At 47.2% G+C, this 27841-nt stretch overlaps 7 protein-coding genes across 7 annotated transcripts; 3 read left to right on the plus strand and 4 right to left on the minus strand.

Moving 5' to 3' along the window:
* Nucleotides 1-10542: 10542 nt before the first annotated feature.
* F5891DRAFT_1187063 (uncharacterized protein) lies at nt 10543-12274 on the minus strand (the record flags this gene model as incomplete). The annotated part of the gene is made up of 7 exons (XM_041366779.1): nt 10543-10621; nt 10679-10860; nt 10923-11105; nt 11165-11314; nt 11366-11719; nt 11774-11986; nt 12035-12274. 7 exons carry the CDS (start codon nt 12272-12274, stop codon nt 10543-10545), a joined length of 1401 nt encoding a protein of 466 aa, XP_041227603.1.
* A 930-nt stretch (nt 12275-13204) lies between these two features.
* On the plus strand, nt 13205-16454 carry F5891DRAFT_1144149 (uncharacterized protein; the record flags this gene model as incomplete). The annotated part of the gene is made up of 4 exons (XM_041364966.1): nt 13205-13870; nt 13927-14221; nt 14434-15942; nt 15996-16454. The coding sequence occupies 4 exons, from the start codon at nt 13205-13207 to the stop codon at nt 16349-16351; spliced, it is 2826 nt and encodes a 941-aa protein (XP_041227604.1). The 3' UTR covers nt 16352-16454.
* An 860-nt stretch (nt 16455-17314) lies between these two features.
* F5891DRAFT_1027072 (uncharacterized protein) lies at nt 17315-18597 on the plus strand. The gene is made up of 7 exons (XM_041361430.1): nt 17315-17670; nt 17739-17768; nt 17826-17900; nt 17952-17963; nt 18040-18129; nt 18181-18408; nt 18457-18597. The coding sequence occupies exons 1-7, from the start codon at nt 17512-17514 to the stop codon at nt 18469-18471; spliced, it is 609 nt and encodes a 202-aa protein (XP_041227605.1). The 5' UTR covers nt 17315-17511; the 3' UTR covers nt 18472-18597.
* F5891DRAFT_1107688 (lysyl-tRNA synthetase) lies at nt 18598-21062 on the minus strand. Its single transcript, XM_041363675.1, has 10 exons — nt 20881-21062; nt 20695-20818; nt 20375-20646; nt 19519-20326; nt 19419-19469; nt 19322-19370; nt 19108-19265; nt 18988-19049; nt 18855-18934; nt 18598-18804 (listed from the first exon to the last, which is right to left on the minus strand). The coding sequence occupies exons 1-10, from the start codon at nt 21054-21056 to the stop codon at nt 18710-18712; spliced, it is 1875 nt and encodes a 624-aa protein (XP_041227606.1). The 5' UTR covers nt 21057-21062; the 3' UTR covers nt 18598-18709.
* A 163-nt stretch (nt 21063-21225) lies between these two features.
* F5891DRAFT_1027077 (RING-5 domain-containing protein) lies at nt 21226-23660 on the plus strand. The gene is made up of 8 exons (XM_041361431.1): nt 21226-21353; nt 21404-21576; nt 21649-21844; nt 21896-22475; nt 22526-22575; nt 22628-22988; nt 23061-23160; nt 23216-23660. The coding sequence occupies exons 1-8, from the start codon at nt 21275-21277 to the stop codon at nt 23315-23317; spliced, it is 1641 nt and encodes a 546-aa protein (XP_041227607.1). The 5' UTR covers nt 21226-21274; the 3' UTR covers nt 23318-23660.
* A 1253-nt stretch (nt 23661-24913) lies between these two features.
* F5891DRAFT_1187068 (NADP-dependent oxidoreductase domain-containing protein) lies at nt 24914-26149 on the minus strand (the record flags this gene model as incomplete). Its single annotated transcript, XM_041366780.1, has 9 exons — nt 24914-25070; nt 25121-25170; nt 25220-25348; nt 25408-25474; nt 25522-25652; nt 25673-25776; nt 25836-25927; nt 25979-26066; nt 26122-26149. The coding sequence occupies 9 exons, from the start codon at nt 26147-26149 to the stop codon at nt 24914-24916; spliced, it is 846 nt and encodes a 281-aa protein (XP_041227608.1).
* Nucleotides 26150-26835: 686 nt separating this feature from the next.
* On the minus strand, nt 26836-27723 carry F5891DRAFT_1027095 (uncharacterized protein). Its single transcript, XM_041361432.1, has 3 exons — nt 27590-27723; nt 27373-27541; nt 26836-27322 (listed from the first exon to the last, which is right to left on the minus strand). Exons 1-3 carry the CDS (start codon nt 27658-27660, stop codon nt 27056-27058), a joined length of 507 nt encoding a protein of 168 aa, XP_041227609.1. The 5' UTR covers nt 27661-27723; the 3' UTR covers nt 26836-27055.
* Nucleotides 27724-27841: the final 118 nt, after the last annotated feature.

The raw sequence follows: 27841 nt of genomic DNA on the forward strand, positions 1-27841 counted from the left end.
GCATGCATCCATATGCTATTGTTCTTCTCTAAGGGCGCCGTCTTGTGTAGTATATCGTACACCACGACAAGTCTACAAAACATCACAATGTGAGTATTTGTCGCACGAAATACACTGCTTCGAGTGCTAAAAATAGTTCTTCAAGCGAATAACTCGTCGCATTCGCATTCTGTATGTCTAAAGATCTCCCATAATAGGGTCAACAATTGGATGACTATCCGTAGGCTCGAATAGTACAAAATACAATATAATCGACCACACTCGGAAGTGAAACTGCGACGCCGCAATTCATTCAAGTTCATTATCTGGCGCCCATTCCAATGAGGAACAACTGCGATTCACGTCCAACCCAAACTTTCCCTCTGACCTTTTTGGATTCGTATGCGTGCGACTAATGACTGCAACCCGTGCATAAAGTACGGGACTTGACATGGTTAACATACGATCTTGTCGACTCTCGAGAAAGCTCGACTTCAGCCATTCGCCTTGCCGCTAACATCCTCGTATCTTCTACGTGGTCGAGATTCGAGAACTATTCATCGTCAAGCGCTGTAACAGTATATTGTTATTGCCACAAATTCCGCACTATTGACATTCCAATGCTCTATGGTTTTGTTTTCATATAGATTATCGTTCGCAAAAGTCTTTCAAAGTCCAAAACAATCTATTCCAGTCTATTTTGTCTGTCAACTCGGACGCGATTATAGCGCCTCGAAGCCCGAGGGTAGACTGGTGACCAGCCCGTCTATGAGGCAAGCCGTCGATAGACGGACTGGTAAATCTGGGTTTGAATTTGGATGTCGAGCGGATTCTCACAGTAACGTGACGTATAAGCCTTTTCGGGCATAACAAAACCATGTGAGCTTTTTGCTAAGCCCTTGCAAAGAGTCGTTAAGTCCTTGTCTGCGGTCAACTTCGACAACGGAACATTAGCTGCTGGGCGGCATCGTTCGACGGACGTTTCATCGCCCATGTAACTTATTCTTCATTACTATTGCTATTTCTATTACTGTCTTTGGTCTATCACTGCCTGCAAAATCATGCAAGACTCTTCAATCATCCTGGATAGTGATTTCAATCGTTCGGTAGACTCTGGCTTCGTTGATATCACAGCACCATGCACCTCCGAGGCTGTTCCGACTTCTCCCAGACTCTCACCACACGAACGTATCAAGTCTGTTCTCAAGATCTTATGAGAAGGCCGTATATCAACTCTCGACTTTAGAGCCCGTTCAGCAACCGATGTTTGAACGAAAAATTTGGGAAATCAAACATTACCAGTCAGCACACACTACCGAAATTCAAGCTCAGTCTGAATAGTGAGTGAGCGGCCAATAATGTTGATAATGTTGATAACATTTACGATGATAATCTGAATAGCTATGGATGTAGATGAGCCTGCTCATAACCGCTTTAACATACGACCACTCACAGTCCCACTCGTTCGACCAATAGTGCAACAAAATCGTCCCCCCTGGCCTCACCATGCTGTGCTTTGGCATCATATCATTCGCTATGTCGCGCTCATCCTCAGTCTCCTGCTGGCCGCAGTGCATGTCTTCATGCAGGACACTGATGAACCTGAGCCCTATCACACCTCAGCCCTCACAGGGCAAGAGTGGGTGATAGAACTCATCCTCAGCCATCCAGATTGCATTTGTTGTGAGCTCAGGGTCAATGTTGAGGTCTTCGAGAAATTGATAGAGGACCTTTGCGCCCTTGGTCACTGTGATTCACGTTATGTCTCACTTGAAGAACAGCTATCGATATTTCTCTATACGTGTGTGACAGGATTAACTGTCAGACACGTCACAGAACGATTCCAGTGTTCAAATGCTACCATCTCTAAGTTCGTATTTTGATCTAGATCTCACACTCATGCTGGTACTGACACTCTCATAGGTATTTTCGCAAGATGCTAGACATCTTTGCATCCCACCCTTTCTACACCGAATATGTCCACCTCCCTGCTCCTGATGCACCAGTCTCGAGTGCCATTCGCGACAACCCAAAACGTTGGCCGTACTTTCGTGATGCTATCGGCACAATCAATGGGAGTCATATTCACGTGTTTCCTCCCTCAGCCAGTCGCCACCTATACTACAACCACAAAGGTTTCATATCGCAGAACTGCCTCTTCGCTTGCAACTTCGATCTTCAGTTCACCTTTGTGCTAACCGGATGGGAGGGGTCAGCAACAGATGCTTGGCTTTGGGATGTAGCACGCCATGATGGCTTGGACGTTCCGCCTGGAAAGTACCTTCTTGCAGACCTTGGTTTCCCCTCATCCCGACAACTTTTAGTTCCGTACCGTGGTGTACGGTACCATCTAGCAGAGTGGGGCCGTGCTAGCGTCAGGTAAGTACTTTTCTCTGCAGTGTATCTCAACTAACAATACTCATTTCAGACCGGTTAACAAGGAAGAACTGTTCAACCTTCATCACGCGTCTGCTCGCAATGTTATTGAACATATTTTTGGCATCATGAAGCAGCGCTTTCGCATTCTGTTAGTATCACCAGAGTACAAGATAGCCATCCAGGCTCACATTCCCGCAGCACTGTGCGCTCTGCACAATTATATACGTATTCACAACCCGGATGAAGAGCCGCTCCCTCACAGGGCTGTATTTAACGACAACCCTACCCATCAGGGCTAACCTGCTCAAGGTGGTCCTGATGTTACTGATCCAATGGTTGAGGATGACATCGTTGATGATGTAAGTGCGAATGTCTTTCGTGATCGCATGGCTGCAGAGATGTGGGAGGACTACCAGAATATCTTACATGAGCACAATTTAGTAGACATTGCTCACTCATTAGACATCGACGAGGATCCAGAGGACATCGAGGACATCGACCAATATTATGGGAGCGAGGATGACAATGAAAGTGATGCTTAGAAATACGTTACATTGTAGTGTACATAGAGCTACAAATGATAACGTGCGGTTCATCTAATGTGGTGCGAACAAATGAAAGGATACAGCAACGCATACGGCAATGAGTGAGACAAAAAGTAAAACATGACGACAATGACAATGTTTAAAACACACCAAATTCCCCCCTGGCAGCCTGGTCAAGAACAGATCACAAGTAGGGGACCCGTCTTTCAGGCTTGGCAGCCAAGTAGATGGCACATACTGCTGGGCTCCTTGTGAACACATTCATGAGCGTGACAGACTCATCTTCTGTAATCAGCTCCTCCTCCTGCATGGCGAGCACAGCCTGTAGCCTTTCATCCAACACCTGAGTTTCATTTTGGTCGGTGTTGGATGCCAATGTGCGAAGGCTGTCCATCAGGCTGTTGATGGAACCTTGCAGGTTCATGAAGACGGCAGTGCTGGCAGCGTCTTTGGCAGCCTTAGAGCCTTTGTGACTGCGGCCGGCTTGACTTTTACCTTGTGTCGACGACTTTGGCTTTTTGTCGACATTGGAGGCGTGGGATGAATCTACCAGTTACATAGTTTGGGCGGTGCTGGGGGACAAAATCATGTCGGAATGCGAGTGTTTGCCTGTACTGGAGGGCGCAATAGAAGAGGGGGGAGGGGGAATGTTCATGGAACTTCCAGCGACTCCAGGAGTGATGGATGGGAGGGCTGACTTGATCTGGTCCCATCCAGCTTGTGGCGCAGTAGTGAGTCTAGATCCGCTGGCCTCAGCATTGGGAGCCTCCAGTGCTTGCATGGATAAGGAGGATCCACCGGCTTCAGCATTGATAGGAAGAGCCACTGATGCTCCCACAGCCAAGGAAGCTGGATTGTAGGTGGATGCCCCCTGAGCGCCACTCCCGTTTGGGAGAATCTCTGACATCTTTTGCCAGTGTCTCCATCCAGATCGGTTGTTGCGATATCTCTCGATGGCATTGTAGATTTGTTTCAACTGTAAGGGTCATTAATGATAAGTTAGTGATGCGGCTAGGGAGTAGGATACAAAGACATACTGCTTGCCATTTCCTCTTACACTATACCATGTCCTTGTCTGGGCCTTGCTTCTGAAGTCCCACAAGTTTCTTTGCTGCCTCATGGAAGGTCTCATCTTTGAAAGTCATCCCAGCGATCTTTGACACCTGTGATTGGAGATAGACCAGGAATGCATCGACCTCCTCCTCACACCACTGAGCTTTAGGTTTACTTTCACCCTTCTGAGTCATCATGTAGAGTTGGAACTGAGTGCAGAGGATGATGGCAGCTACAGTTGAGACGATCTGCCTTCGCTGATAAGAACTGATTCGTTGTTGGCTTGTGCTGGCAGGCATGATTAGAGTAGAGTTCATTGAAACTCCGTCACAAACGGCTTCCGCACCGTTCCAACGCAATCCGTACATAAACATAAATTTTGTTCAAACAACAGTTGCTGAACAGGCTCTTATGCTGTCAATCCTCAATCCTTCAGAGATCGAGTGCACCTTCAATCGTGATCACATATACAACTACTCTGTACAGGAGAAGGGAAACTCTACTGGAAAGCTGGAACAGTTGCTCGACTGCATGTTTGCAGACTCACGAGGATGTGCTCAGATGTTGAATTGGTTCCGTCCTCATGCAATTGACTATGTTTCTGATGTTGTCAGCACTGAGATGGATGCCGTCAAGGAAAACCTTCGAGTTGTAGCACATCTGTTTTGTCATTATTATTGAGGGTCTGAATATAATCGATGGGGAGTCGTTCTTTGATTAAATCATATGCAAAATGATCCAGCGCATCAAGAGAAGAATATTGTGAATGGCTTGGATGATGGAAGATTGGTCCATTGAATTTGCAGGTACTATAGTTCACGTCGTGTCGCGTTAATAACAAGATAATTATATCATTTAGTTTACATTCATCGAAAAGCACTCGTTTTCTCATTGGCCAGACATCACGTTACTGTGAGAATCCGCTCGATATCCAAATTCAAACCCAGATTTACCAGTCTAGCCTGAGGGGAGGGCGTCTCTGAAATGGCCGGTCTGGGACAAAGTCTGGGAGTAAGTCTGGGACATTGGCAAGCCCATCGGCACCTCTAAGCGGAGTATGAATAATTCTGTATTCCGTCACTGTTTCTCACACTTGCTCACTGTCTGCAACAGCGCCAAGGGCCGACTTCCGTCACTGTTCCTCACGCTTCCTTAATGTCTGTAATAATGCTAAGGACTTACTTCCATGGTCGTTGCGAGTATTTTTGCAGCCATACAGCAACAGAGCGAGCTCATTACTATATCATATATTGATTCGGTCCTTAACATCGGCACCTTCAAGCGGAGTATGAATGTTTCAAAAGGAGCAGTGCAGGGAGAGGGGCGGGTAAAGAGATGGGTGAGCAAGGTGATGGGTGAGCAAGGAGAGTGGCGGGCAGAGTTGAGGCGAAGCATGACCATGCAGCATTAATATTCCAGTGAGATGTTAGGCAGTGGTGGCGGCAGGCGCATTGGCGGGATTGACATGATCGTTTGAATCAACTTTTACGCTAAGGTCTCGCGGTGATTAGGCAAGCGGAGTCCCCCAGCTCCATGCTCGGGGGACTCGTTGAATTTTATTGCGAAACCGAGAGACGAAGTACTATACATGATTGCATAGAGTGTAAAAGACGCGAGTCTCGAGGAAAAAACATGCTCAACTGAGCAATAGAAATGCTCCGGTAGGAGAAAAGACGAAAGTGAGAGCCGGAGGTGCGAAGGAGAAGTGAAAAAGAGAAGATGTGAGCGATGGAGGCGTGAAGGACATGCTAAAGGGCCTATTTTTTTTTTTTTGATATGCGGTGTTGTATTCTGTTTTCTGGTCTTGGTGCCGTTTTCTTATTTGAAGAAGCAGGTCATTGTCTTGTTTGAGACGCAAGATGTCTGAGTTGTCGCTACGTCACTTGGGTGGTCCGTGCGGATCCGTGTAACAGCGCATTGAGCAAGAACGCATGTTGCCGTATATATTTTTTGAATTTGTCCGATGACCACCACCCAGCAGCTTGAATGAGATTGGGAGTCATACCTGCTATAGCCAGTGCCATGGCTCCTCCTGCTCTCATCGAGTGACCTGACATGGCCGAGCCACAATGTTGGTGCAAACACCAAAGAAACCAAGAGCGTGTGGGAATCGAACCAGCGCTTGTCAACCACAGCGCTGGCCGAGAGGGAAATGAACGGTCTCTGAATGTCAAGTAACGATGCAACACCGGCAGTGGGTTGTTGTCGAGTACCGAATCCGATAACAAGAGGATGGTGCTCCCAGTCCCCAAGCCATCATTCTTCTGATAAGGTAGGGTGTAGGAGATGCTTCTTGCCGTGATGGAGAGAGTGTGTCGAAGAGGGACCTTTCTGTAAGATTGATGCTTCACTGCATCAGGCCAAGTGAGCTCTCCCAGTCGCTGCAGAGTCAGAAAGCCAGTGAAAAGTAGAGCTAAGAACAGACTATCGTCGTGCTCTAACTCCAAACCGAGCTTCATTTGGACCTGCTGTAAGTCGTCGATACTCAAAGGTAACTTCCTTTGTACCGGTGAAGGTACAACAATTCAGATGGTGAGTCTGAACAATGTGTTGGGTCTTGCAGAACCTAGCTGCTATTCGACCCTAAAGGGTTTCTGGACTAGGCTCAAGTCTCAGAGGAGAGGAAATATCATAAAAACTACTGAGGACTCTGACTCATACTGGTAACTGGTGAAAAGATTGATTGATTATGTAAGCTACAAAAGTGCCAACATAAAGTAAGGTAAAAACAGTCTCTACAAGCCCAGCCAGAAATGAATCCCTACACCGGTTTTGACAAATGGTGTTTGCAGCCACGAAGTGTCCGTACGACGAGTGATGAACGACAAGCCGCACGGACGTCAGGATATGTGTCTTCGAGTTGACTCGAGATTCCTGAAAGGTAAGAATCGACGGAGCATGGTTCAATGTGATGCAATAACCAAACCACATAAAAAGATAGTGTATCAATTGTTGGATTGATTGGCAGATGATGCAGTCGACAGAAGGTGATGTAAGAGTTGAGATGCGAGTTGTACACTGATGCTGTTGTTGAGTCAATAGCGAAACCAAGTGCTACCGAGTGCTCATACAAGAGGCGCTCAGGTGTCCAGGCTTCCCTCACAGGTTGCCTGGACGATGAGGATACATTCATCATTTTTTTGCTGCCCCCAGCGCATCTCGAGGGGGTTCGAAATCAAAGAAGCTCGCAGCGGGAGCTATCTCCAATACACATTCGTTCTGGAATCGCGAAAGTGCATCGGCTACCCTGTTCTCCAAACCAGGGATGAATTCAACACGCAGGTCTACTTGGTACTCCAGCAGGACGTCCACTGCCGCTAGTATGATGGAGTTATAAGGGGGATGAGCACAAAGCGAGTTAAACATCGCTACTGTGTTGGAATTGTCGGTGTAAATGAGCATCCTAGGTGGGCTTTCCATCATGTTCGGTATGGCATGAATAGCCAAACACACTGCGAGGGCCTCAAAGATGAAGATGGTGTCTTTGTGAGCTTCAATGGGCAATGGCGACTGACCTGCGAAGTTCTCGTGAGGAAACCATAGACCCATTCCTAATCCTGATGCATCTGTGTAGACTACTACTACATCCTCAGACAGTGGGTTAAAGTCCAAGGCTTTGTAGAATAGTAGCCCGGGCAGCCTCTCCAAATGATCTGCCATCCAGTTCAATTCGAAGATGATGGCGTTGTTGACATGTAGACGAGCGTGTGGTTGGTCCTTCCCTCGTATCTTCTCGTAGATAGCTGAGAGTCCAGGCTTGAGTAACGGAAAGACATTAAAACTCCATTCACACCACCCTGTGAGTTGTTGATACTCACGAAGCGTCCACCGAAAGTTTCTTCCACTGAATTGATGCAAGTGCATCACCAGCTCGTCTTTCTTGTGTGATGGTAAGGTAGTGGACATGGCATTAGGGTTGACTTCGAAGCCTATGACTGTCAGAGGACAACCAAAGACTTGCTTTGGACAATCATGTGGCACACCAAGTTTGTCCCAGAGATGTAGTAGTCGAGTTTGCTTTTCCGGGTAGAAACATTCATAGGGTTCATAGTATAACGTCTTCCCCGCGAGTTCGAATGAAAAAGAGTCATCCATATATAATTTGAGTGCCTCAATTAAGGCGTGATGGATAGCGATCCAAGCGACCAGAGACATGAAAGAGATCCAAACTTTGGGGGATCCTCTTCCTCCAAAGTTGTTATTATGATCTACATGGTGTTGTCCTCGTACCGTTAGCACCTGCTTGGTCTGCCACAGCGGGTGCATTGGTAACCTACGAAAAGCTTGCGAGACGTCCGACTTGAATAGAACTAGTTGTTCATGAGGGTGCTGTTGCCGAAACTGAAGCAGCGACGCTCCCAGCGAATGTAAACCATCGAGCTTAGTTCCTTTGAAGGCGTCTGAATTGATCATGGAGTTGAGCGAAAATTCACCAGCAGTGTGGTCCATGACGAGACGCAGCTTATCAGCATTAGGTTTGGGAACAGTATGCATCGGCACACTATACATTCCTGGAAGCAGTTCGGTTACAAAACTTTCAGATACTCTTCCCAGTCGTATTTCTTCTTCAAGCTGCTTATCAATGAATCTTTGTTGCTCTTCAGTCTTCATGCAAGTGCGCATTGAGTTATCATTAACAGAAGGGTAGGCTTTATCTGAAGTGTCAGCCTATGGCCAGAATCCTTCTCAAAGCGCTCGACACACCGAAAGAACAAAGGGCTGATTAGGGTGGTTTTCCAACAGGGATTGAAACCGATCAACGTTGATCGGTGTTATTATCTTGAAGAGTTCTGGGTGAGCCACGACCGTGTGGGCAGCATCACTATCTGCTAAATAGGCGGGCGCAGTTGGTACAGGGTCCGCATACTCTGTAGACCGAGCAGTTGGGCTGAACGAGGCGTCTAAGGGGGACCAAACCAAACCTCGACGAAAACATGGGTGTTTGAGATATCCCTCATGTTGATTTTGACTTGGTTTGATCCTCGTTATGCTTTGATCTGACATGACGGCGTCCACACAACTGGCCATCCTGTTCAATGTTGCAGATATGGGTGTAGCAGCAAGTGGCAGCGCTGCGGGTGCATTCACCACTATTCCATTTGCGACATGGTTCTCTTTTGACGAGAAGATCTTGTCCAGCTCCCGTGGCTTTGCTAGATTCTCCCAAGTCATTGTGTAACCTTCCTCCGGCAGAGAAATGGGAGCTGTAGATGTCTCTGAAACATTCAAAGTCGGACAACTCATACCTTTGAGTGTTTCCGACTCTAAATCTGACTGATTTGTCATATCAGAGGACCCGTCCATGGTAACTCTCCAATTGTTGGTCAAACTGCTCGTTGATGTGCTCGGAGTAGGCATTAAGTTCAGCCTGTCTGAACAGGAAAGCGAATTTGAGGGCTCGTGCAGCCCTGTTCCATGCCGCGTTCCATTGGCCTTGCGTAGTGATCTTCTTCGTGGCCGTCTCTGATACTCCATAGGTGAGCTCAACGTCCCCAATGATCTCCTTGTGCTTGTCAATGGCTCGTGAAGTGGTGATAATGGTGTGGATGGCGTCGAGATTGATGCTTCGTCCTGCAATGATGTCTGCCCAACCTGACTCGTGAAATTCTGGGCTGCGTTCATGGTACATGAGTTTGAGCTTAGCTTGTTTCTGATCCTGTGCCCAGTTCTGTAAGATGCGGATGGTGAGTTTGAGATTGGGTGATAATGGTTTGGTGGGTTCTTCGAGGACTGATGGCTTAAGTTCAAGACAGGTAAAGTCGAGCTTTGCTCGTTTTTGAGCAGGTTCTCCTGGCTCAATGCTAACTTCCTGACTCCTAATCTCTGCTGGAGACTCCTTTTCGAACCGAGAGTTCAACATTGGTTCAACCGAACATTCTCTAGCGGCTCCTGCTCCTGCTCCTCTGTAGTTGGCTTGGTCTTGCTCCAACTCCCATTCGTCGAGCATTCCAAGGTAGATAGCCACAACCGTAATGGGATTTTCACCTGATCCAAGGGGTAGACTTTCTTTGATGATTGTGGAGATGACGTAGGAAGCTTCAAACTTTGTGCACTTGCATGCTCTAAACTCTCTGATGACGTCGAGACACCTCTTTGCCACATCTTGTTGGGGTAGATGCGCTCCATCAGTGTCGGTCTCAACCGAAGTCCCTCGCATTCCTGGTCCCCTAAGTGAAGATTGTGTTTGTGACAAGTTGGCGGCATTATTGTTTGATGTACTCGGGTCTGACATATGTTTTGGAAGTATGACCAAATTTCATCGGGAAAAAGCTCCTTCACAAAAACAAGGTAATTTCAGAATTTTTTGGAGAATTCCTCGTAATTTCAGTGAAATCCAGTGAAATCGAGTACGACCAGATTTCTCAAGCTCGGTCGTAGTTACTTCGAATTACTTCGAATTTCTTCGAATTTCTTTGAGTTTTCAGTCATTATTCCTCGAATACCATCAAATTATTTTGAATTCGGTTGAAGTCGACATACATAAACATTGATTAAAACGAGATATCACAATCAAAAGATGTGAAAAGAAAAGAAAATATCAGCAAACTGAGAAGCAACTGACTCGGTGCCATATTCATAGCTTGATTTATTCTTCGACCATTGCATCGAGATCGAGATAGTCGCAAGTGCTTGATGAGGCAGTGGACGCCGAGTTCTCGATTGCACTGGTGTTGAGTTAGTCAGAGTGCCCAACAATGAAGAATGGCGCAAGCAAGACGCACCTGACTGCCTTGTAAAGCCGTGCCATCAGTGCATGGTACTTCTTTATACTGCCATTGAAGATGCGGTTGAGAGTCGCTTGGTGAGCCTTGTAAACACCGACGTGGGAGGAGGCATTGAATGATTTGACTTGCGCATTTGAAGGCGGGTTGCCGCTACTCCAATCCTTCAATATCGCATAAATCTGTGGAGAATGTTATGTAGTCAGTATACAGAGTTTGAAACAGTATCACAGCCGGTGCCTACCATAGTTGCAGTCAAACACACCATAGCCACCGGTAGCTCTGGCTCATTGTTTCCATCTAAGACAGAAACGAAATCATCATGGCACTGACTGCCAAATGAGTCCTCGCCGCCATCAAAGAATGACAATCGGATGATGTCAATGGTAGCCTCATCACAAAACGGTTGGTCCCCAAGGACCTTACCCTGGGTAGTAGATGAGAATCAGAGAAATGAAGAGAGAGATAACAAAATACTAAACAGACCTTGGCATCGGTTGGAAAAATATACTTGTGACTTTTAAGAAGGTCTTCTACCTTGTCAGCGCAGCCTTTCTGGAGTCCAAAATGTGATACAACAATTTGATGTGCGAGCTTCTTGAGATTGGTGCGGAAGGAGCTCATTCGTCCCTCCGGCTTGTAAGTGTATTAGTTTCATTCAAATAACCATGCAAAAAGAGTACATACGATCCCGGCCAGAGCCAGTGCGTAATCAAAGTCGTGCTTCATCCTCTTTAATATCGCATATTCCTTGCGCTTCCCAGCAGCGGTATGGACCGCTTCCAGGGCCATCTTTCGCTTCTGAGTGATGTTGGGGAATGTGTTGTCGAAGAGAGAGGCTTTCTTGAGTTCGAACATGGCGGCCTTCAACACATTCTGTATCCGGGTGTTTTGAGCCTTGAGGTTGATAGAGCCGTCTGCTGAGTAGACTAGATCTGTGAATATGGGCCATGTAAAAGAATGATCAGACTCAGAAGCTGACACATGAGTGACATCTGAAGCTGGCCGCGGCGGCACCACAGTCTCCACAAATTTAGGTCTCTACACAGTGTGATGTGAGACGGAATCATGGGAGTGTGCAGTGGAACACGTCACCTCAAGGTCTTGTCGTTCTTCTAGCTTGCTCTTTTTCTTCTTGTCTTTCTTCTTGTCTGGCTGGTGTTTGGTGACGGCTGTTGCTTCACGGTAATATGGCTTGGAATGACCATCAGAGGCTTTGTCAGCAACATCAACTTGAGGAACACCGGCAGTAGTGCCAGAGGCCATCCATTCAGATACATTGCTACCTGTGCGCACAAAATGGGGAATCTATGTCAAAAGGTCAATTTCAATGTTTCTGACAATGGGGTCAAGTACCTCTTTAATGAGTTCCTCCTGGGAGAGTGACTCAAAGTCATCATCCTCAGGAACTTCCATGTCGTTGTCTGATTTTTCAGATGCATCGTCACTCTCTCCGTATTCACTAACAGTGTCACTATCTTCAATTGACACCGTGGCTGATTTCGAAGAGTGCGTTGATCTCTCACGACCTCGACTTTCAGCATGACTGATAACTTCATGTGCTTCTTGACCACGGTCTGCTGTTGAGTATCTCATCTGTCTCAAGTAGCAGTCTGTAACTAACCATTGTTGTGATCTAGCTTTTTTGCAGGTATCTTCCGTGCTAATTTGGCTGCAGGTGCTGATTGCAGTCCAGTTACTGTGGGTGCGCGCTTACGACTGTTGGCCGTTGTCTCATTCCAAACTGAAATCAGGTGCGTTTTAGTAACTGCTTTCTAACTGTGCAAGTGCTAACCTTTCCGCTCTAAGGCCTTTATCTTCGACGACCGTTGCAATGGTTCTTGATGATTGTGAGTCCCTCACAATTTTCTTTTATGTACTACTTACTATCTGTATCGCCTTGATTTTCACCACCAGATTCTTGACTCAGCCTTGGCCTTTGTTTTGCTGTTCCGCTTGTGGGCGGCTATTTCTGACGGTGTTAGAGATGCTCTGGGAGGCATGCTGATGAGGGGGCAAATGGGAGGAAGGACTGAATGCTGATGAGGGGGCAAACGGGAGGAAGGACTGAAAAAAACTGCAAGGTTCGCAGTCCGCTGCCATTTTGAAGCTTGTAAGTTTGTTTGTTGCTGCCACAGGGCCGCATGCCATCACGTTAAATTTTGCAACTAAACCTTTTCTGACCTGGATCTTCACCAACAGGGCGCGTTTGGTATTGCTTTCACTTTTGCACTTTGTGAGGGCGTGTCTGCTGGGGTACTGCTTTCGCTCTTGCACTTTGTGAGGGTGCGTCTGCCAGTGGTAATACTTTCACTTTTGCACTTTGTGAGGGCGTATTAGTCCACTGTCATTTGGTTGCTGTGCTGTATGTTATCACGTCAATTTTTGCAACTAAACCTTTTCTGACTTGGCTCTATCAACAGCCCACGCACACTATTTGGATACCTTTGTCTCTTTACGCATGCTGTTCGGATACCTTCGTCTCTTTATCTACGCCTGTTTCTCGCCTGTTTCTCTACTGTCAGAATGAACACTTGCCCAGGCTGTGCAAAAAACTTCGAGCATACTGGATACGCTCATCACCTAGCCCAGACCATAAATCCATCATGCGCTGCTCAACTACAACTTTCTGGTCTTTTTCCAGAGTCGAGCGATAACGATTCTGATGGTCTTGCAGAGGATGGAGATACTGACAGTCTCAATGGAGGAGATGCAGAATTTACAGGAGACTACTTTGGCTACTACGATGAACAAGATCTGGAATGGCCAGACGATAACCACGATGAGCTCCCCTTGGAATCTGATGGAGAGGATGAAGAGTATCATGACACAGCACTTGAGCATGGGTGGGAACGCCCTGCAGATCCTGTCCAGCAGGATATCAATGGTGGGGATGATTTCGAAAACTCGGACAACTCGGACACACTGTCACAATCACTCCCAGCCAAACGACAAGAAGCAGAGGCGCCCCTTGGTCACCAGCCCATTGTTGAGAAATTTCCAAGGCGCCATGCAGGTGCTCCAGTCCACCACTCCCGCACTACAGCTTTCGAGTCTTATAAGAATGTACTGCAAGGTGCAGAAAACGTTTGGGCCCCCTTCGTGTCTCGCACAGATTACGAGGTCGCAAAGTGGGCAAAACTTCGTAGTTCTGGCTCAACTGCTTTTTCCGAGCTGCTTGCAATCGATGGTGTGAGCTTTCTCAATTGGATCATGATGGGCCGATATTTACGATGACATTTATATAGCTTCGTGAAGCCTTGGGTCTTTCATACCAGAACTCCCGTGAACTCAATCAAATTATCGACCGACAGTTACCATGTCAACGACCGCGTTTCAAACACGAAGAAATTATTGTTGCAGACGAGGCATTTGATGTTTACTCGCGCGACGTCATGGAGTGTGTCAAAGCTCTTTATTCAGATCCTGAATTCTCACCACATCTCAACTATGCTCCTGAACGCCATTATGCCGATGCCGACAAGACTATCCGAATGTATCATGATATCCATACAGGCAAGTGGTGGTGGTCCACCCAGGCAAGTCGTCAGACAATCTGTTCGAGTCATATTGAACTTAATGGAACCTCTTTTAGAAAGAACTTGAAACAAAGAAACCGGGAGCAACAGTCATACCCATTATCCTTTCGTCTGACAAGACACAGGTCACTATGTTTAGAAACAAATCTGCCTATCCAGTCTACATGACAATAGGCAATATTCCGAAGGAGATCCGTCGAAAACCATCTAAACGAGCGTGGATTCTGCTTGCCTATCTACCAACTTCGAAACTCGATCATATCACAAACAAGGCTGCTAGGCGTCGAACGGCAACTAATTTGTTTCACGCTTGTTTGCGCTGCATTCTTGAGCCTCTGAAAGTCCCTGGCGAGGATGGCGTTGCTATGGCCAGTGGGGATGGTGCTGTGCATCGAGGGCATCCGATTGTCGCTTGTTACTCCGCAGATTACCCAGAACAGCTGTTGACGACTGGGGTAAAGTCAGGAGAGTGCCCGAAGTGTGATGTCCCACACAAGGAGTTGGGAAGTCCGCATTTCCCGGTAAACCTGCGAGACCTCAATGCAATTCTTGCCGCATTGTCCCTCGTCGACGAGGATTATGACCTGTGGAGACGAGCGTGCCAGGAGTGTGGCATTAAGCCTGTCTTCAAACCATTCTGGCTGGATCTCCCGCACACCAACATATTCCAATCCATCACGCCGGATGTGTTGCATCAGCTCTACCAGGGTATCATAAAGCACCTCACTGAGTGGATCAAGGAGGCATGTAGCGAAGCTGAGATCGACGCTCGTTGTCGTAGGCTTCCCCCAAACCACAACATCCGCTTGTTTCTGAAAGGAATCAGTCACCTCTCACGTGTTAGTGGAACAGAGCATAACCAGATCTGTCGCTTCCTGCTTGGTATTGTCATTGGCATACAGTTGCCTGGAAATCTCAATAGTGGTCGCCTTACTCGTGCCATTCGCGGCATCCTTGATTTCCTTTACCTTGCTCAATACCCTTCTCACACAGATCAAACTCTAGCACTGCTCGATGATGCCTTGACACGCTTTCACGATAACAAGGATATCTTCCTTGATCTTGGGATCCGATCGAATTTCAACCTCCCGAAGCTTCATTCCTTCCGTCACTATGTACATATGATCAAAATGTATGGCACGACCGACAACTACAACACCGAGTACACCGAACGCTTACATATTGACCTCACGAAGGATGCTTACAGGGCTACCAACCATAAAGACGAGTATAGTCAAATGACGCTCTGGCTCGAAAGACGTGAGAAGATGTTGTGGCATGATAACTTTGTTAAGTGGCGTCTGGTTGGTGATCTTGCCTCACAAGAAAGGCCACCACCAGACATGGATTATCGTCGGGCAATCAAGATGACGAAACACCCGACCGTCAGACGTGTTCCATTGGATCACATTGTGCAGGACTATGGCGCCACTTTTTTCACAGCAGCATTGGCTCGTTATGTGGTTGGCAGGAATCAACCTGGTTTATCTGCAGCGCAACTGGAACGAGAGGCTGCTCATATCATTCTTCCCTTTGATGCTGTGGCTACATTCCACAGGATCAAATTTCACGCAATCGATGCTCACGGGTTCCAGGACTCGAGTGTAACAGTAGATTCTGTGCATTCTCAACCATCGCGAAAGGACAAGAGAGGGCACACGATCCCCGCACGCTTTGATACTGTTTTGGTCAACGAAGGGGATGGTGGGATAACGGGCGTGAATGGTGCGTTTGCATTTGTGTGAACACGGCCGTTAATCTGACTTTATTCCAAAAAGGATACCGTGTTGCGCAAGTTCGCGTCGTCTTCACGCTGACAAGTCAAGCTACAAATTTGTTATTCCCCGCTGGACCTCTAAAACCACCCGCCCACCTTGCATATGTGGAATGGTTCACACCCTTCCAGCAACCTGAATCACACCATGGGCTGTACAAAATTTGCCGTCTGATGCGTCATGGAGAGCGTCTTGCAAGCATTATCGATGTATCGGACATCCGCAGGAGTGTTCATCTTTTTCCAAATTTCGGTGCAGTAGTACCTCGTGAATGGACGAGCAGTACCGTTCTGGAGCTCTGTCCCAGCTTCTTTGTAAACTCGTTCAGTGACCGACACGCTTATTTAACTATTGTTTGAGGAATATAACGAGATTCGTTGAAATACTCTCGAAATACATGTAATTTAACAGATTCGTTGAAATACTCTCGAAATACATGTAGTTTAACAGATTCCCTGAAATTCCTTCTTTTTTGAGCCATTTTGTGAAGGAGGTTTTCTCTGATGTTCAACAGTGTTTAAATTCAAGACTCGACGAAAATCTATAGAGTAGAAAGTGCAGAACGTGCACAAGCAGAAGTGCTTTAGGGGACAAGTGTGCGACGTGAAAACGGATCACGTCAGTTAGACACTTAAATATCCAGATGAAAAGGGGCCTGTAAGAATGACGCTGAGTCATGAGGCTTACCAGCGTTGCGAATTGATTCAACTTGGTTAAACAAGTTTAACCCCGATGAAACATCGAACGGAGTTTGAATTCCGCTCGGAGGTGCCGATGTCCCATACTTTCTCCCAGACTGGCCAAATCCCTGACTTTCTGCCCGAGGGTATGTGAAGGATATTCGATTGCAGTCTCACGATGCACGCCCATCTCAATATTCGATCCGAAGCTCAAGAAGTGCTGCAAACGGGATCAGCTTGTCGGTTTGTCAGACACTTCCAATCGTTTGCTGACGGTGTACGGAAATATTGGCCGACGAGAATAACGTATGTGCACGATGCGGCAATATGCTAGTGAGCTTCTAGCTGTCAAAACTATGTTGTAAGCCGTTGGAATCCTGACGATATTGTAGGCTTATCCATATCCCCGTTCCCTGATCTCGTTACAAGATGCTACAATACATAGAATTCGATTTTGTCACATCCAAGGGCTGCCAGTGTATCACTTGGACTTTGTCAGTAGAAACAAACATTCGTGTTGTAAATTCAAGCTATATATGAAAGCAATTCAGGTCACCCCACCATATGACATTCTTGATGATAGTTATCCATCCATTCTACCTAGCTAAGCAGTATTTCTCGTCTTCGCCTCGGGACAATCTCGGACGATAACTTGAGGAGACGGGATTCCGGTCTTATCCGTGAAAGTTCACACCGCCTCAACGTCACATAAGTTCTCCGAGTCCGCTCGTTCACGCGTTACAGTTCACGTTTCGTTTACTTGTGTCGCACAACTTAATACTACATAGAGAGTCCTGACTCTTGACGTCACTGTACTACGACCGGTTCGCCTCACTAAAATGTCTCGTCCTGTCCAACATGCTTTCTCCTTCCTCCGTTCCGGAATGAGAGCGAACCACAGCGTACGCTCATCGTTTGCGGCATTTAGCAGACGCACGATGGCTTCGGCTGGCCCGCATGCATCTCATGGCAACTATGGGAGTGATACACCATGGATGGTGCGTGCTTTTGCGATGCCCCCGTTAATCTGAGCAAGATAAATCATTTTTTGGATTGAAATCTTCAGATTGGCTCGGCTTTGGTATTTGGTCCCGCGGTAGGTTTCCAGACGCGTCTTTTTTACATCGAAAGCAAGTCTAAGGAATGGTTTTAGGTGCTCTATCTCTTGTCGCCATCTGCGCGCAAGACTGCCCATGAGTCGGAGCACAGTCACAACGCACACCGGAGTGTATGTCTATCTTTTGTTATGTTCAGTAAATAACTCACGGGAACCGCACAGGACGCCAGTGATGTAAGCATCCGAAATTGATATTGTAATGCTACAGTTTTTTAACGGAAGTTACGTGTGTTCACGGCGCTTTGCATAGCATGTCGAGCCGCAACCCTCTGCAATGAAAGATGATGAAGGTACTGAGGTTTCTGGTGAGGAGATCAAGCAGTCGATGAAGCAGGCATTCGTGCGTTTGTTTTCTTATCGACTCGCTCATGTTTTTATATATGATATGAAGGACATGGATTCTCCCAAGGACGCTCAGAAGCATGAGGAAGCTGTCGCTAAAGATGAAGAGACTTCTGTAGCATTGAGCGAAACTGTTTCCCAGGAGAGTGCAGATTCTGCTCCCTCAGAGGCTGATTCAGCGCCATCTAAGGAGGAGGAACCAGAGGTCGCACTAGAAGTCGCTCAACCTCAGTCTCCAGCAAATACCGAGGCAAGCGAGCCTAGCCAGGAAGCTGCTGTAAGTTTCCTTTCGTCCCAGTCTTGGCATGTACTCATGGCATGCTAGGAAGAGGAGCACTGAGTGGTCAACTCATAAAATTTATCATAGAGCTGTGTCTACTTATTTAGTATTTACCTAGTAAGTAGTTGTGCGTTCACCTTACAACGCACCCAAAAACCATTGCTTTCCTGCATAACACCCCTAAATGACCCGAGTGATAATGATGACTTTTAAACTCAAGTTCAAGCAAAACATATAACTATTTGTTCTATCCATCATGATATCGTCTACTTTTAGATCGCCTCAAAGGGCTCTACCATTATAATTGCCCGGCAGGGCCAGGCTCCTTTCCGCTTGTATTGGCTGCCGTCTCAATAGGCTTCATGGCAGGGAACAAAAGCACTTCCTTGATGTCTGCACACGACCGTCAGCACATACGTAACATTAGACCGGACGACACGTACTGGGGGAGTCAGTAAGGAACATGATGAGCCGGTCGATACCCATGCCCCAGCCTGCGGTTGGTGGCAGACCATGTTCAAGCCTGTATTTGTTGGATTTAGGAAGAGTAATGAATCGGCCAGATGTAGAACATACGCATCAACAAAGACTTCATCTACACCTTGTGCTTCATCATCACCTTGCTCCTTCTGACGCGACTGAAGTTGCATGGTGAGAAGTTGTAAGCAGTAGATGAAATAATGGATCGTGTCTTACCTGCTCCTCGAAGCGCAACCGTTGCTCAAATGGATCATTCAACTCAGTGTACGCATTGCAAAACTCCTTCCCGCACATGAAGCCTTCGAAACGCTCGCACAGACCAGGACGTGAGCGGTGGTTCTTGGCGAGGGGGGACATGACTTGTGGGTGGCCAGCTGCATATTTGGAGGTGTGGTTAACATAGGGGAGAAGAGATGACAGTAAGACATACTGATGAACGCAGGAGAGATACACAGGGGCTCGATGAAATCTCCAACAAGCTATGCGCAAGTTAATGACGGCGTTGAGAGATACCGAAGAAGACAGACCTTATCAAGGAGTCGGGCGTTAGTCCGGGGCTCACTGCAATCGACGTTGTGCTGTGACACATCAGGGACAATGCTCAGAGGTCGAGATCAAATCACTGACCTTGACACACAAATCTCGCAAGAACTTGTTAGTCTCCGCCGTGTGCAGCGTGTCGCCAGAGGGGAACTTGACTCCTGTCTTCTCCTCGAGCGTCTCGATCATGTCATACCTCTTCCACGGTGTCTTGAAGTCCATTACGAGCTCCTTGCCATCCTTGCCCTCGGGGTGATACTTCACAATCGTGCTGCCGCCGTTGAGGTACTTGACCATGCTCTCGAGAAGATTCTCCGTAATTTCCATCAGGTCATACATATCCGCGTAGGCCATGTAAAACTCGCAGAGAGTGAACTCAGGGTTGTGTGTCAAATCAATGCCTTCGTTCCGGAAGACACGTCCGATCTCGTACACACGGTCGAGTCCACCGACAGTAAGCTGCTTCAGGTACAGCTCAGGTGCAACACGGAGGTACAAATCCAAGTCCAGATCATTATGATGCGTCACGAATGGGCGTGCGGTGGCACCACCTGCAACCATGCTCGTCATCGGTGTCTCAACCTCGAGGAAGCCGAGGTTATCAAGGTAGCGGCGGAGGTAATTGATCACGCGTGCGCGCGTGATGAAAATATTGCGCGTACCAGGGGACATGATGAGATCGAGGTAACGCTTGCGATACCGGGTCTCCTGATCCTTAAGACCAAAGTGGGCGGATGGGAGTTGGTGCAGATTGGGTGCGAGGAGAACCATGGATGAGGGGGAGATGCTGAGCTCGCCTTTCTGACTGCGCGAGGGGTAGCCAGTGACACCGACGATGTCTCCGCGGCGGAAAAGTGCCTGCGTAGACATGAATTCATCCGAGTTTTCTGCATCGCTATACACGATTCAATAAATGTAAGTCGACATTGAAGATGGACCTCACCGGACGTTTGCGAGAATCTGTACCTGCGTGCCTTCGCCGTGTAGGTCGTAGAACTTGAGTTTGTTTCCGCTACTCCGGATATTGTGTACACGACCAGACAGAGCAACAATCACGTCGTCGAGCTTCTGGCCAGCAGTGATCAAGCCTTCCTCGCTGTACTGTTCAACAAAAGAGGCGATACTCTGGGTGACGTGAAATTTGTGCGGGTAAGGATTGGGAGACTGGGTCTCCTTGAGCTTTTGGATTGTACGAGCACGCAGCTCAAAATATTGCTACATCGTGTCAGGATCACTGCTCAATTGCTAGCAGAGATGACTCACATTCGGGTTCAGGTCATCCTCATTTGCGGCTGCAGGCTTAGATGCAGCTTGAGGTGGTGCGGCAGCGGCCTTGTCCGCCTTCTTCGCATCCCTTTCGCGCTGTTTCTCGCGACGCTTCAGCTCACTGTGCACGATGATCTGTGAGTGGGCAGATATGATCATGATCATTAATGACTCGTCACGCACGTCTTGGAAATCATCTCTCCCGTGACGGGATCTTTGTGTGTTCCTGCAGGACTGTCTGACGCCATGGTTCTAAGCAAGATAATGGGAGGTTGTGTAGGTCTGATAGAATATCTTGATGGTATCTGACGCAAAAAAGTAAGGAATCTTAATCTTTGCATGTAACATTTTTGGACCATATCAATTCCTTGAAACGAGTCAGGAATCACGTGACAATGCCGCAAGTGCCGCTAGGCGGAAATTGAAAATAACTTAGCAGTGCCGCGATGCCGATTAGTCATGGGAGTTGGTTACATAATAAGATCATCCGTTTTGGTAGTGCTTACAGGGTATGCCAATCGATACAGACCGGCCCACGCCGCAAACAACTCCTTCGACATCACCCACAACAACGACAATGTCTTCTGATTACGATTACTCGGACGACGAGGACGCTTTTTACGATGATGAGGACATGATCAGTACAGGTGATGATGGTATGTTACCCTTCTTGTTGTGGCTCATTCGATCGCCGACAACATCGCAGGTTCAGCACCCAGCGATGATGACATGGACATGGAGTTCGCGGACGACTTTAAAGTCCCTCAACATTCGCCCCGCAAGGCGTATGAAATCGAACATGAGTCACTTTCCCAGCAAGCAGTTGAGAAGCTCTCGGCTGCTGATGTGGACCACATTTCAAGCATATTCGGCGTCGATGTCCGTATGAATGTCTTCAGTTTGATTTCACACTGATGGTTCTGTTCTGCAATTCTTTTTCGCGATGTATAGGAAAGTACAGCTTCCTTATTGCTGCGTAACATGAATTGGAATAAGGAACGCCTCATCGAGAAGTACATGGACAATGCATCCTCCGTTTCTGTCGCAGCCGGTGTATCGACCCCTTCCCGCGCCTCCCCCTCTGTAACGGGTCCTGCACCTATCCGCTCATCAGGCAGCCGTCGCAGAACAACTCGGCTGACACCAGGTACGTCACTCGTAACTGATATATATGACCCACCTTACCTCGCGTGCCTAGTTCCCAAACCTGAACCTTGGGTTTGCCCCATTTGTTTCGACGATTCTCGAACGTCATTCCTCTCTCTATCATGTGACCATTCCTTCTGTGCAGGCTGCTGGACAGCATATATAACCTCCAAGATTCGTGAAGAGGGCGAGCATGCTATCCGTTGCATGGCTGAAGGCTGTGCACTTGTCGCACCTGACCCCTTCATTATGTCTACTTTAGAGAAATATGGTGAGGATGAAGATGGGCGGACTCGTGAGCGATTCCAGGAATTGCTCGTTCGGCACTTTGTCGGTGCTAACACACACCTGAAATATTGTCCTTACCCATCGTGCACTTACACCGTCTCGTGCCCTTCTGCTTCCTCCCGTTCATCCCTCACAACTATGGTGCCAACCGTCAGTTGCGGTGCAAATCATAAGTTCTGCTTTGGGTGCTCTATCGACAGTGACCATCGCCCAGTCATTTGTCCCGTCGCCAAGATGTGGTTGAAGAAGTGTAGGGATGACAGTGAAACTGCAAATTGGATCAAGAGTAACACAAAGGAATGTAGTAAGTGCCAGAGTACTATAGAGAAAAATGGTGGTTGCAAGTGCGTGTCTCATCTCGGAAAATATGATATTATGCTGATTGTTTTGTCAGCCACATGACTTGCAAGAAATGCAAGTATGAGTTCTGCTGGGTGTGCATGGGTTCGTGTCTCGTACATCGCCTCGTTTCATTCTGACATTCTGTCCCCTACAGGCCCCTGGTCTGAACACGGCACAGCGTGGTATTCGTGCAATCGCTACGATGAGAAGGCCGGTGTGGACGCCCGTGATGCGCAGTCCAGATCCCGTGCTTCCCTGGAGCGCTACCTCCACTACTACAACCGGTGGGCGAATCACGAGCAGTCCGCAAAACTATCGGTCGAGATGTACAATAAGACCGAGAAGAAGATGGAGGAGATGCAGATAACGTCCTCGCTCACTTGGATTGAGGTGCAATTCATGAAGCGTGCTGTGGAAGAGGCAGAACGATGCCGTGCCACGCTAAAATGGACGTACGCAATGGCGTTTTATCTGGACAAGGGAAATGAGAAAGAACTATTCGAGGATAATCAGAGGTAAGACATTTGATCTGGATTTCACCTCCGCTCTATCATATTCTACGGATCTGTTTAATCGGTTTTCTGTAGGGATCTGGAAAAAGCGGTCGAGGATTTATCGGAGCTGCTTGAATCACCAATTGATCCAGAAACAATCTCGACTTTGCGGCAGAAGGTGACTGATAAGACGGTGCGCTGTTTCTATACGTGTCACTATTACATACTCATCCTTGTTCACTCTTCAGGTTTATGTCGCGAAACGCAACGAGATACTATTGGAGGATACTTCCAATGGTTTTGCGGAAGGGCGCTGGAAGTGGAATATTGCGGTAGAGGGGTTTGAGTAGATGCCAGTCATTCTTCCCTGACACTGAGATTGCGCACTACAATTTTCCTTACTTGCACCTCTCCAACTTAGCACAATTTCATCATTCCCCTTCCACACTTGCCCTACCTTTAAGATATCCAACATCGTTAAATCACTGTATTTTTTGGACATTATCCGGACCGTGAAGCGTAATATTAAGAATTGAGCTGAAACTTGCTAGGATCTAGTTTAGACCTTCGATAGTTGAGTTATCCCCGTTCAAAGTTTTCGTGATAGATCCTGAAGTTAAGCCTCATGCACTTGAATTCAATACCGTTCGGTACTGATAGTTACATGGAGGGCGGCGGGCGGGCGGGGGCGGGCGGCATCAGAGAACCTGTGAGAAGAAGATATCGTCATATATCGTTATATATCGTAATATATAGGAAAGGTTTTCGTCACATTGTAATATAAAGTGATATAAAGCAATATATGACCATGTAAAAGCACCATAATCAGCATAATCCCCAGCAAGAACTCACCGGTTTACTGATCGGCGCCCGAGGGGCTGATGTCCTTTGGGCTGACATCGTGGTGTTACTTATATAACTGGTGTCTGGCTTGGTCTGCCATGACAGCCATGTTAATGGCATTACGCATAGCCTCAATAGCGATCTCGTGAGAGTACCCTGCGCGCTCGAATGACGCAAAGTTCAAATGCAATCTTGTAGCTGTGGACGATGGTGACGATCCAGGTGGCACTGGAGTTGAGACTAAAAATCTCACAGAATTTCTTCGTTGAATATTACCCGAATCTCAGTTGAAAAGGCACGATAGATGTGTCTGTGACCCTTTTGAGAGCTTGGGGGTAGAAGGCCGCTGCACTGTCCAAGTTATTCTGGATAGTACCTCATGATATTTGCAGAGATGGCGAGTACAAGGAGGATGCTTGATGCCGTGGACACACACAGTTGCACAGTGTACACTATGGAACTGGCAAAGGAGGTGATCGTGGCAGCCAAGGCCCAACATAAGTGATTTTAATTACAACAGGACCCAGGTGAACGAAGGTGATTTTTTATTACATAACCCTACTCAATACAATATATCCACTGTATATTATGTAATTATTACAAGGTTGTTTATCGTCTGTGTTTCAACATCTTTATTCCCCGACAATACGTATTCTCTGACGATCGATGCCCTGGCGGAACAACTGTCGCAGAGCCTTCTTACAAGCTTGCTGACAGATGTTGCATCTGAGTCCAATTTCTCTGAGTGTATGAACGAGTTGGCCAGCAAAGACCCTCCCGTTGCTCAGAAACGAGCATCGTTCTCGACAAGAAAACAACGCCTATCTGACATTCGCCGGAGACTCATGACTTTCGGCAATAATATTTAATTGCTGCGAGGGAGTTGCGATGTATTTTTGTCCGTTAGACATATAGGTCTTCCCTCTTGTTGACCTCCTGTCGACTTCTATCGTTGTTAGTGTAGTGGTTGTTGAACTTTTCCGTCATGTGCTTGAACGTTGTTATATTGCATGTTCGCGAACAAAGCAATCGGGTTCTTTGTTCGTACTGTTACATCGCTACCTAAATCAAGGAGGCAGCCCTGGGGTGGCTGACCTGACCCCTTAATCGACCTCGACTGGATTCCAGGTAATTGCGCCCTCCTTCCCGCGGTCCAACGCGTCAAGCTTTGCCATGTCCGTAGGTTCGATTTCCCAACCAAATACTTGGCCGTTGGATATGATACGTTCGGGCTGCGAGGATTTGGGTAAAGGCACAAATCTAGGTGGCACCAAATAAGAATATTGGCACATACCAATTGTGCCACTCACCCTCGTTGCAAAGACCACCTAACAAGAATTTGAGCAGGATCTTTGGAGTACTACAACACATCAAACATCATGACGCAATCAGATACAGTATATGGTCACCTTTGTAGAGAGCTCCTGGATGACTCGATTATCGAGAGCACCACGCACAAGAGGGGAGTAGGCCTGGACAACGATGTTGTTCTTCCTACAATATTCGACAATGGCTTTTTGCTGGCAGAACGGATGTAACTGGTGACAATTTCAGCTTCCTCCCAATAGTTGTATGAGCCAATCGTAGAATTGCTCACCTCTATTTGGTTCACAACGGGAATTTCTAGACCAGCCTCACGAATCTCTTCTATGTGCTTTGCTGAGCTGTGTAACTGTCAGCCGAGAGGGTACCTATGGGTGGTGATACCTACTAATTGGAGACACCGACAGATTTGATCATCCCACTCGCTTTGCCGTCCAAAAGAGCCCTGTAGGCGGCAAGACGTGCGTCTTTGCCTCCCGTGGCGCTGTGGGTCAGGTATAAATCATAATACGCTAGTACCTGTCTTATGAGCCATATACATTATTAGGAAGGTAAGACTTGCAAGATCCAAGGTTCGCGATCGAGTCTTTCAAAGCAGCCGTCGCGCCATCATAGGTGTAATCTGTATGGAAGACCTTCGAAGCTACCGCAACAAAGAGGATCAGATATGGGAGAGGTTGATGTCCAGGAGCTTATCCTCACTGATAAAGACGTCTTCGCGTTTAACGCCACTTTTTCCTACCCCAACACCGACTTGAACTTCATTCTCGTAGTGCCGGGCCCCATCGATCATCCTATAATGATCTAACTGAGTTTTGCAACTTTGACTGATGTGCAATACCTACCGGTAACCATTTTGAAGGGCAACCCTGCAAGCTTCCGCGCATTCATCGTTCAAGGAAACACCAAGCCCAATAGCGGGCATGGTGTGGCCTAAACGATTTGTGTTGATAAGATACTACGTGAACCTATGGTGACGAAAACTCACCATCAAAGAGTGTAACTGTTTCAACCATGATTTAGATCTGGAGGGGTAAAGATAAGGAAAGAGCTAGCTATTTATGCGAGTCCGAAACATACGGCGTGCTTGGGACTCCGCTTAGTATGAATGCTATACGCACAGCTTATACTCTTCATACCGGAGTTGAAACGTTGACGCGAACTTCGCGAAGGCAGCTTACTATGTCAAGCAAGCAGGCCCAACGTGAGACCTGCATACTAAAGGCTTGAAGGAAGACAATGAGACCGACTTGCTCGCGCTCCTGAATGCTCCAACTGATGCCCGTTCCTGGCTTTGTGTACGCTCGTGGACGGCTGTCAGAACCACCCCTGCCAAAGATGAAGCGCAAGTGGATGCCTTACTGCGAACCTTCACTTCTTCTCGCTCCAGAACACCTCGATCCCCATCTGATGAGGGTTTGACTTCGCAGGGTTTAGGTGTGTTAAAAAATAAGGTGAAGAAGAGTATTAGAGGTCCATGTCAAGCTGCGCTGGTGCCTGAGTCAGATACTACACGATTTGATACGGTTGGGGGCGGTGGTGACTGCAGAGAGACGTTTGCTGGTGCCAACCAACTGACTCCGACCATAAAGTTTGCGCCCTGGCACACGAGACGCGCGCGGTAGGGTGCGGTGAAAAATTATCCAGCCAGTTATTAACTGGGTTATTAACCCAGGAGATGGCAGTTAATTATTAACTGACATTTTTTAACACATATTGACAGTCGGCACGTGATTTTTTCGTTCAAGCTAACTGGTCGAAAACAGGTGTTATTAACTATTCTTGATGAAAAAACTTCTGTGCGCTGGGCAATTTCACTTCCAGACCCATTCGCCATCGGCATCGTCGGCGTCATCAATGCAAGCCACCATTCAAGTTTGCTCTCTCTTCTTACCTTCGACACACTCCCTTGGGGTGGATCATCAGCGAGAATTTTTGAGTTCCGGCACGTCCAAGTCAATGTCTTCCTCGGCATCGAAAGTGGAATCACCAGGCATGTTTTCAATTTTGTCATCGAGCCAGGTATGAGTATCTTCATCAAGTATCTCCTCGTGTTCATCACCGTTTTCAATAATCAACGAACTTCCTGTGATACTGTGCGTCCGCGAAGCAGTGCTCTTTCCTTTGCCGAAAATGACTTGCTCAACATCAAAGAAGTCCAATGTGGGTTGCTCGCGCAAGCGGAATTTCTGTAAATTCAAGGTGTTAGAAATGTGCTGTGTAAAAACGATATACTGACCTCGGGATCATACATATGCCATTGTCTGATCTGTGTTATATCTACGAGTGTTTGGACTTGCTGGCAATTTCTGAGGACCGAGTTCATTCGGGTGAAAACGGACATGGTACGTTCCTCAGGCATGTCATTCGGCTTCACAGAAAATATTTTCTGTGCGATGCACCAAGGGCTGATAGATTAGCACAATATCAATGTCAATGGACGAGCAACAACATACTGCAAGGACAGCACCTTCAGGAATCCGAGTGAGATGTATAACGGCATGCCTAGGATGCCATGGTAGGACATTGTACATTATTTACAGTTCTTGACCGGTGTCCCTCCAGCGTTGAATTATTTACAGTTAATAACCCGGTTAATAACTCGGTTAATTAACCGCTGTCAAAAATTATTGAATTTTTCACCCCACCCTAGCGCGCGGGTGGACAACGCTCGATCATCATATAAGATTACATAATTGTTGCTCTTC

This window comes from Suillus fuscotomentosus, assembly GCF_016647785.1.
Source record: "Suillus fuscotomentosus strain FC203 chromosome Unknown F5891scaffold_19, whole genome shotgun sequence".
NCBI lineage: Eukaryota > Fungi > Basidiomycota > Agaricomycetes > Boletales > Suillaceae > Suillus > Suillus fuscotomentosus.

What these genes read in the sequence shown, in the direction of transcription:
- F5891DRAFT_1027072 (XM_041361430.1), top strand. Translation starts at nt 17,512, where the DNA reads ATGTCTCGTCCTGTCCAACATGCTTTCTCCTTCCTCCGTTCCGGAATG. An exon ending in GGAGTGATACACCATGGATG is followed by an intron (nt 17,671 to 17,738) that starts GTGCGTGCTTTT and finishes TGAAATCTTCAG; the next exon opens with ATTGGCTCGGCTTTGGTATT. An exon ending in CTTTGGTATTTGGTCCCGCG is followed by an intron (nt 17,769 to 17,825) that starts GTAGGTTTCCAG and finishes GAATGGTTTTAG; the next exon opens with GTGCTCTATCTCTTGTCGCC.
- F5891DRAFT_1107688 (XM_041363675.1), bottom strand. Translation starts at nt 21,056, where the DNA reads ATGGTCCAAAAATGTTACATGCAAAGATTAAGATTCCTTACTTTTTTG. An exon ending in ACGCCCGACTCCTTGATAAG is followed by an intron (nt 19,371 to 19,418) that starts GTCTGTCTTCTT and finishes ACTTGCGCATAG; the next exon opens with CTTGTTGGAGATTTCATCGA. An exon ending in GTTCCTTACTGACTCCCCCA is followed by an intron (nt 18,805 to 18,854) that starts GTACGTGTCGTC and finishes GGTCGTGTGCAG; the next exon opens with ACATCAAGGAAGTGCTTTTG.
- F5891DRAFT_1027095 (XM_041361432.1), bottom strand. Translation starts at nt 27,660, where the DNA reads ATGTCCTACCATGGCATCCTAGGCATGCCGTTATACATCTCACTCGGA. An exon ending in CTGAAGGTGCTGTCCTTGCA is followed by an intron (nt 27,542 to 27,589) that starts GTATGTTGTTGC and finishes CTAATCTATCAG; the next exon opens with CCCTTGGTGCATCGCACAGA. An exon ending in GGCATATGTATGATCCCGAG is followed by an intron (nt 27,323 to 27,372) that starts GTCAGTATATCG and finishes TTGAATTTACAG; the next exon opens with AAATTCCGCTTGCGCGAGCA.
- F5891DRAFT_1027077 (XM_041361431.1), top strand. Translation starts at nt 21,275, where the DNA reads ATGTCTTCTGATTACGATTACTCGGACGACGAGGACGCTTTTTACGAT. An exon ending in GATCAGTACAGGTGATGATG is followed by an intron (nt 21,354 to 21,403) that starts GTATGTTACCCT and finishes ACAACATCGCAG; the next exon opens with GTTCAGCACCCAGCGATGAT. An exon ending in GTTCTGCTGGGTGTGCATGG is followed by an intron (nt 22,576 to 22,627) that starts GTTCGTGTCTCG and finishes TGTCCCCTACAG; the next exon opens with GCCCCTGGTCTGAACACGGC.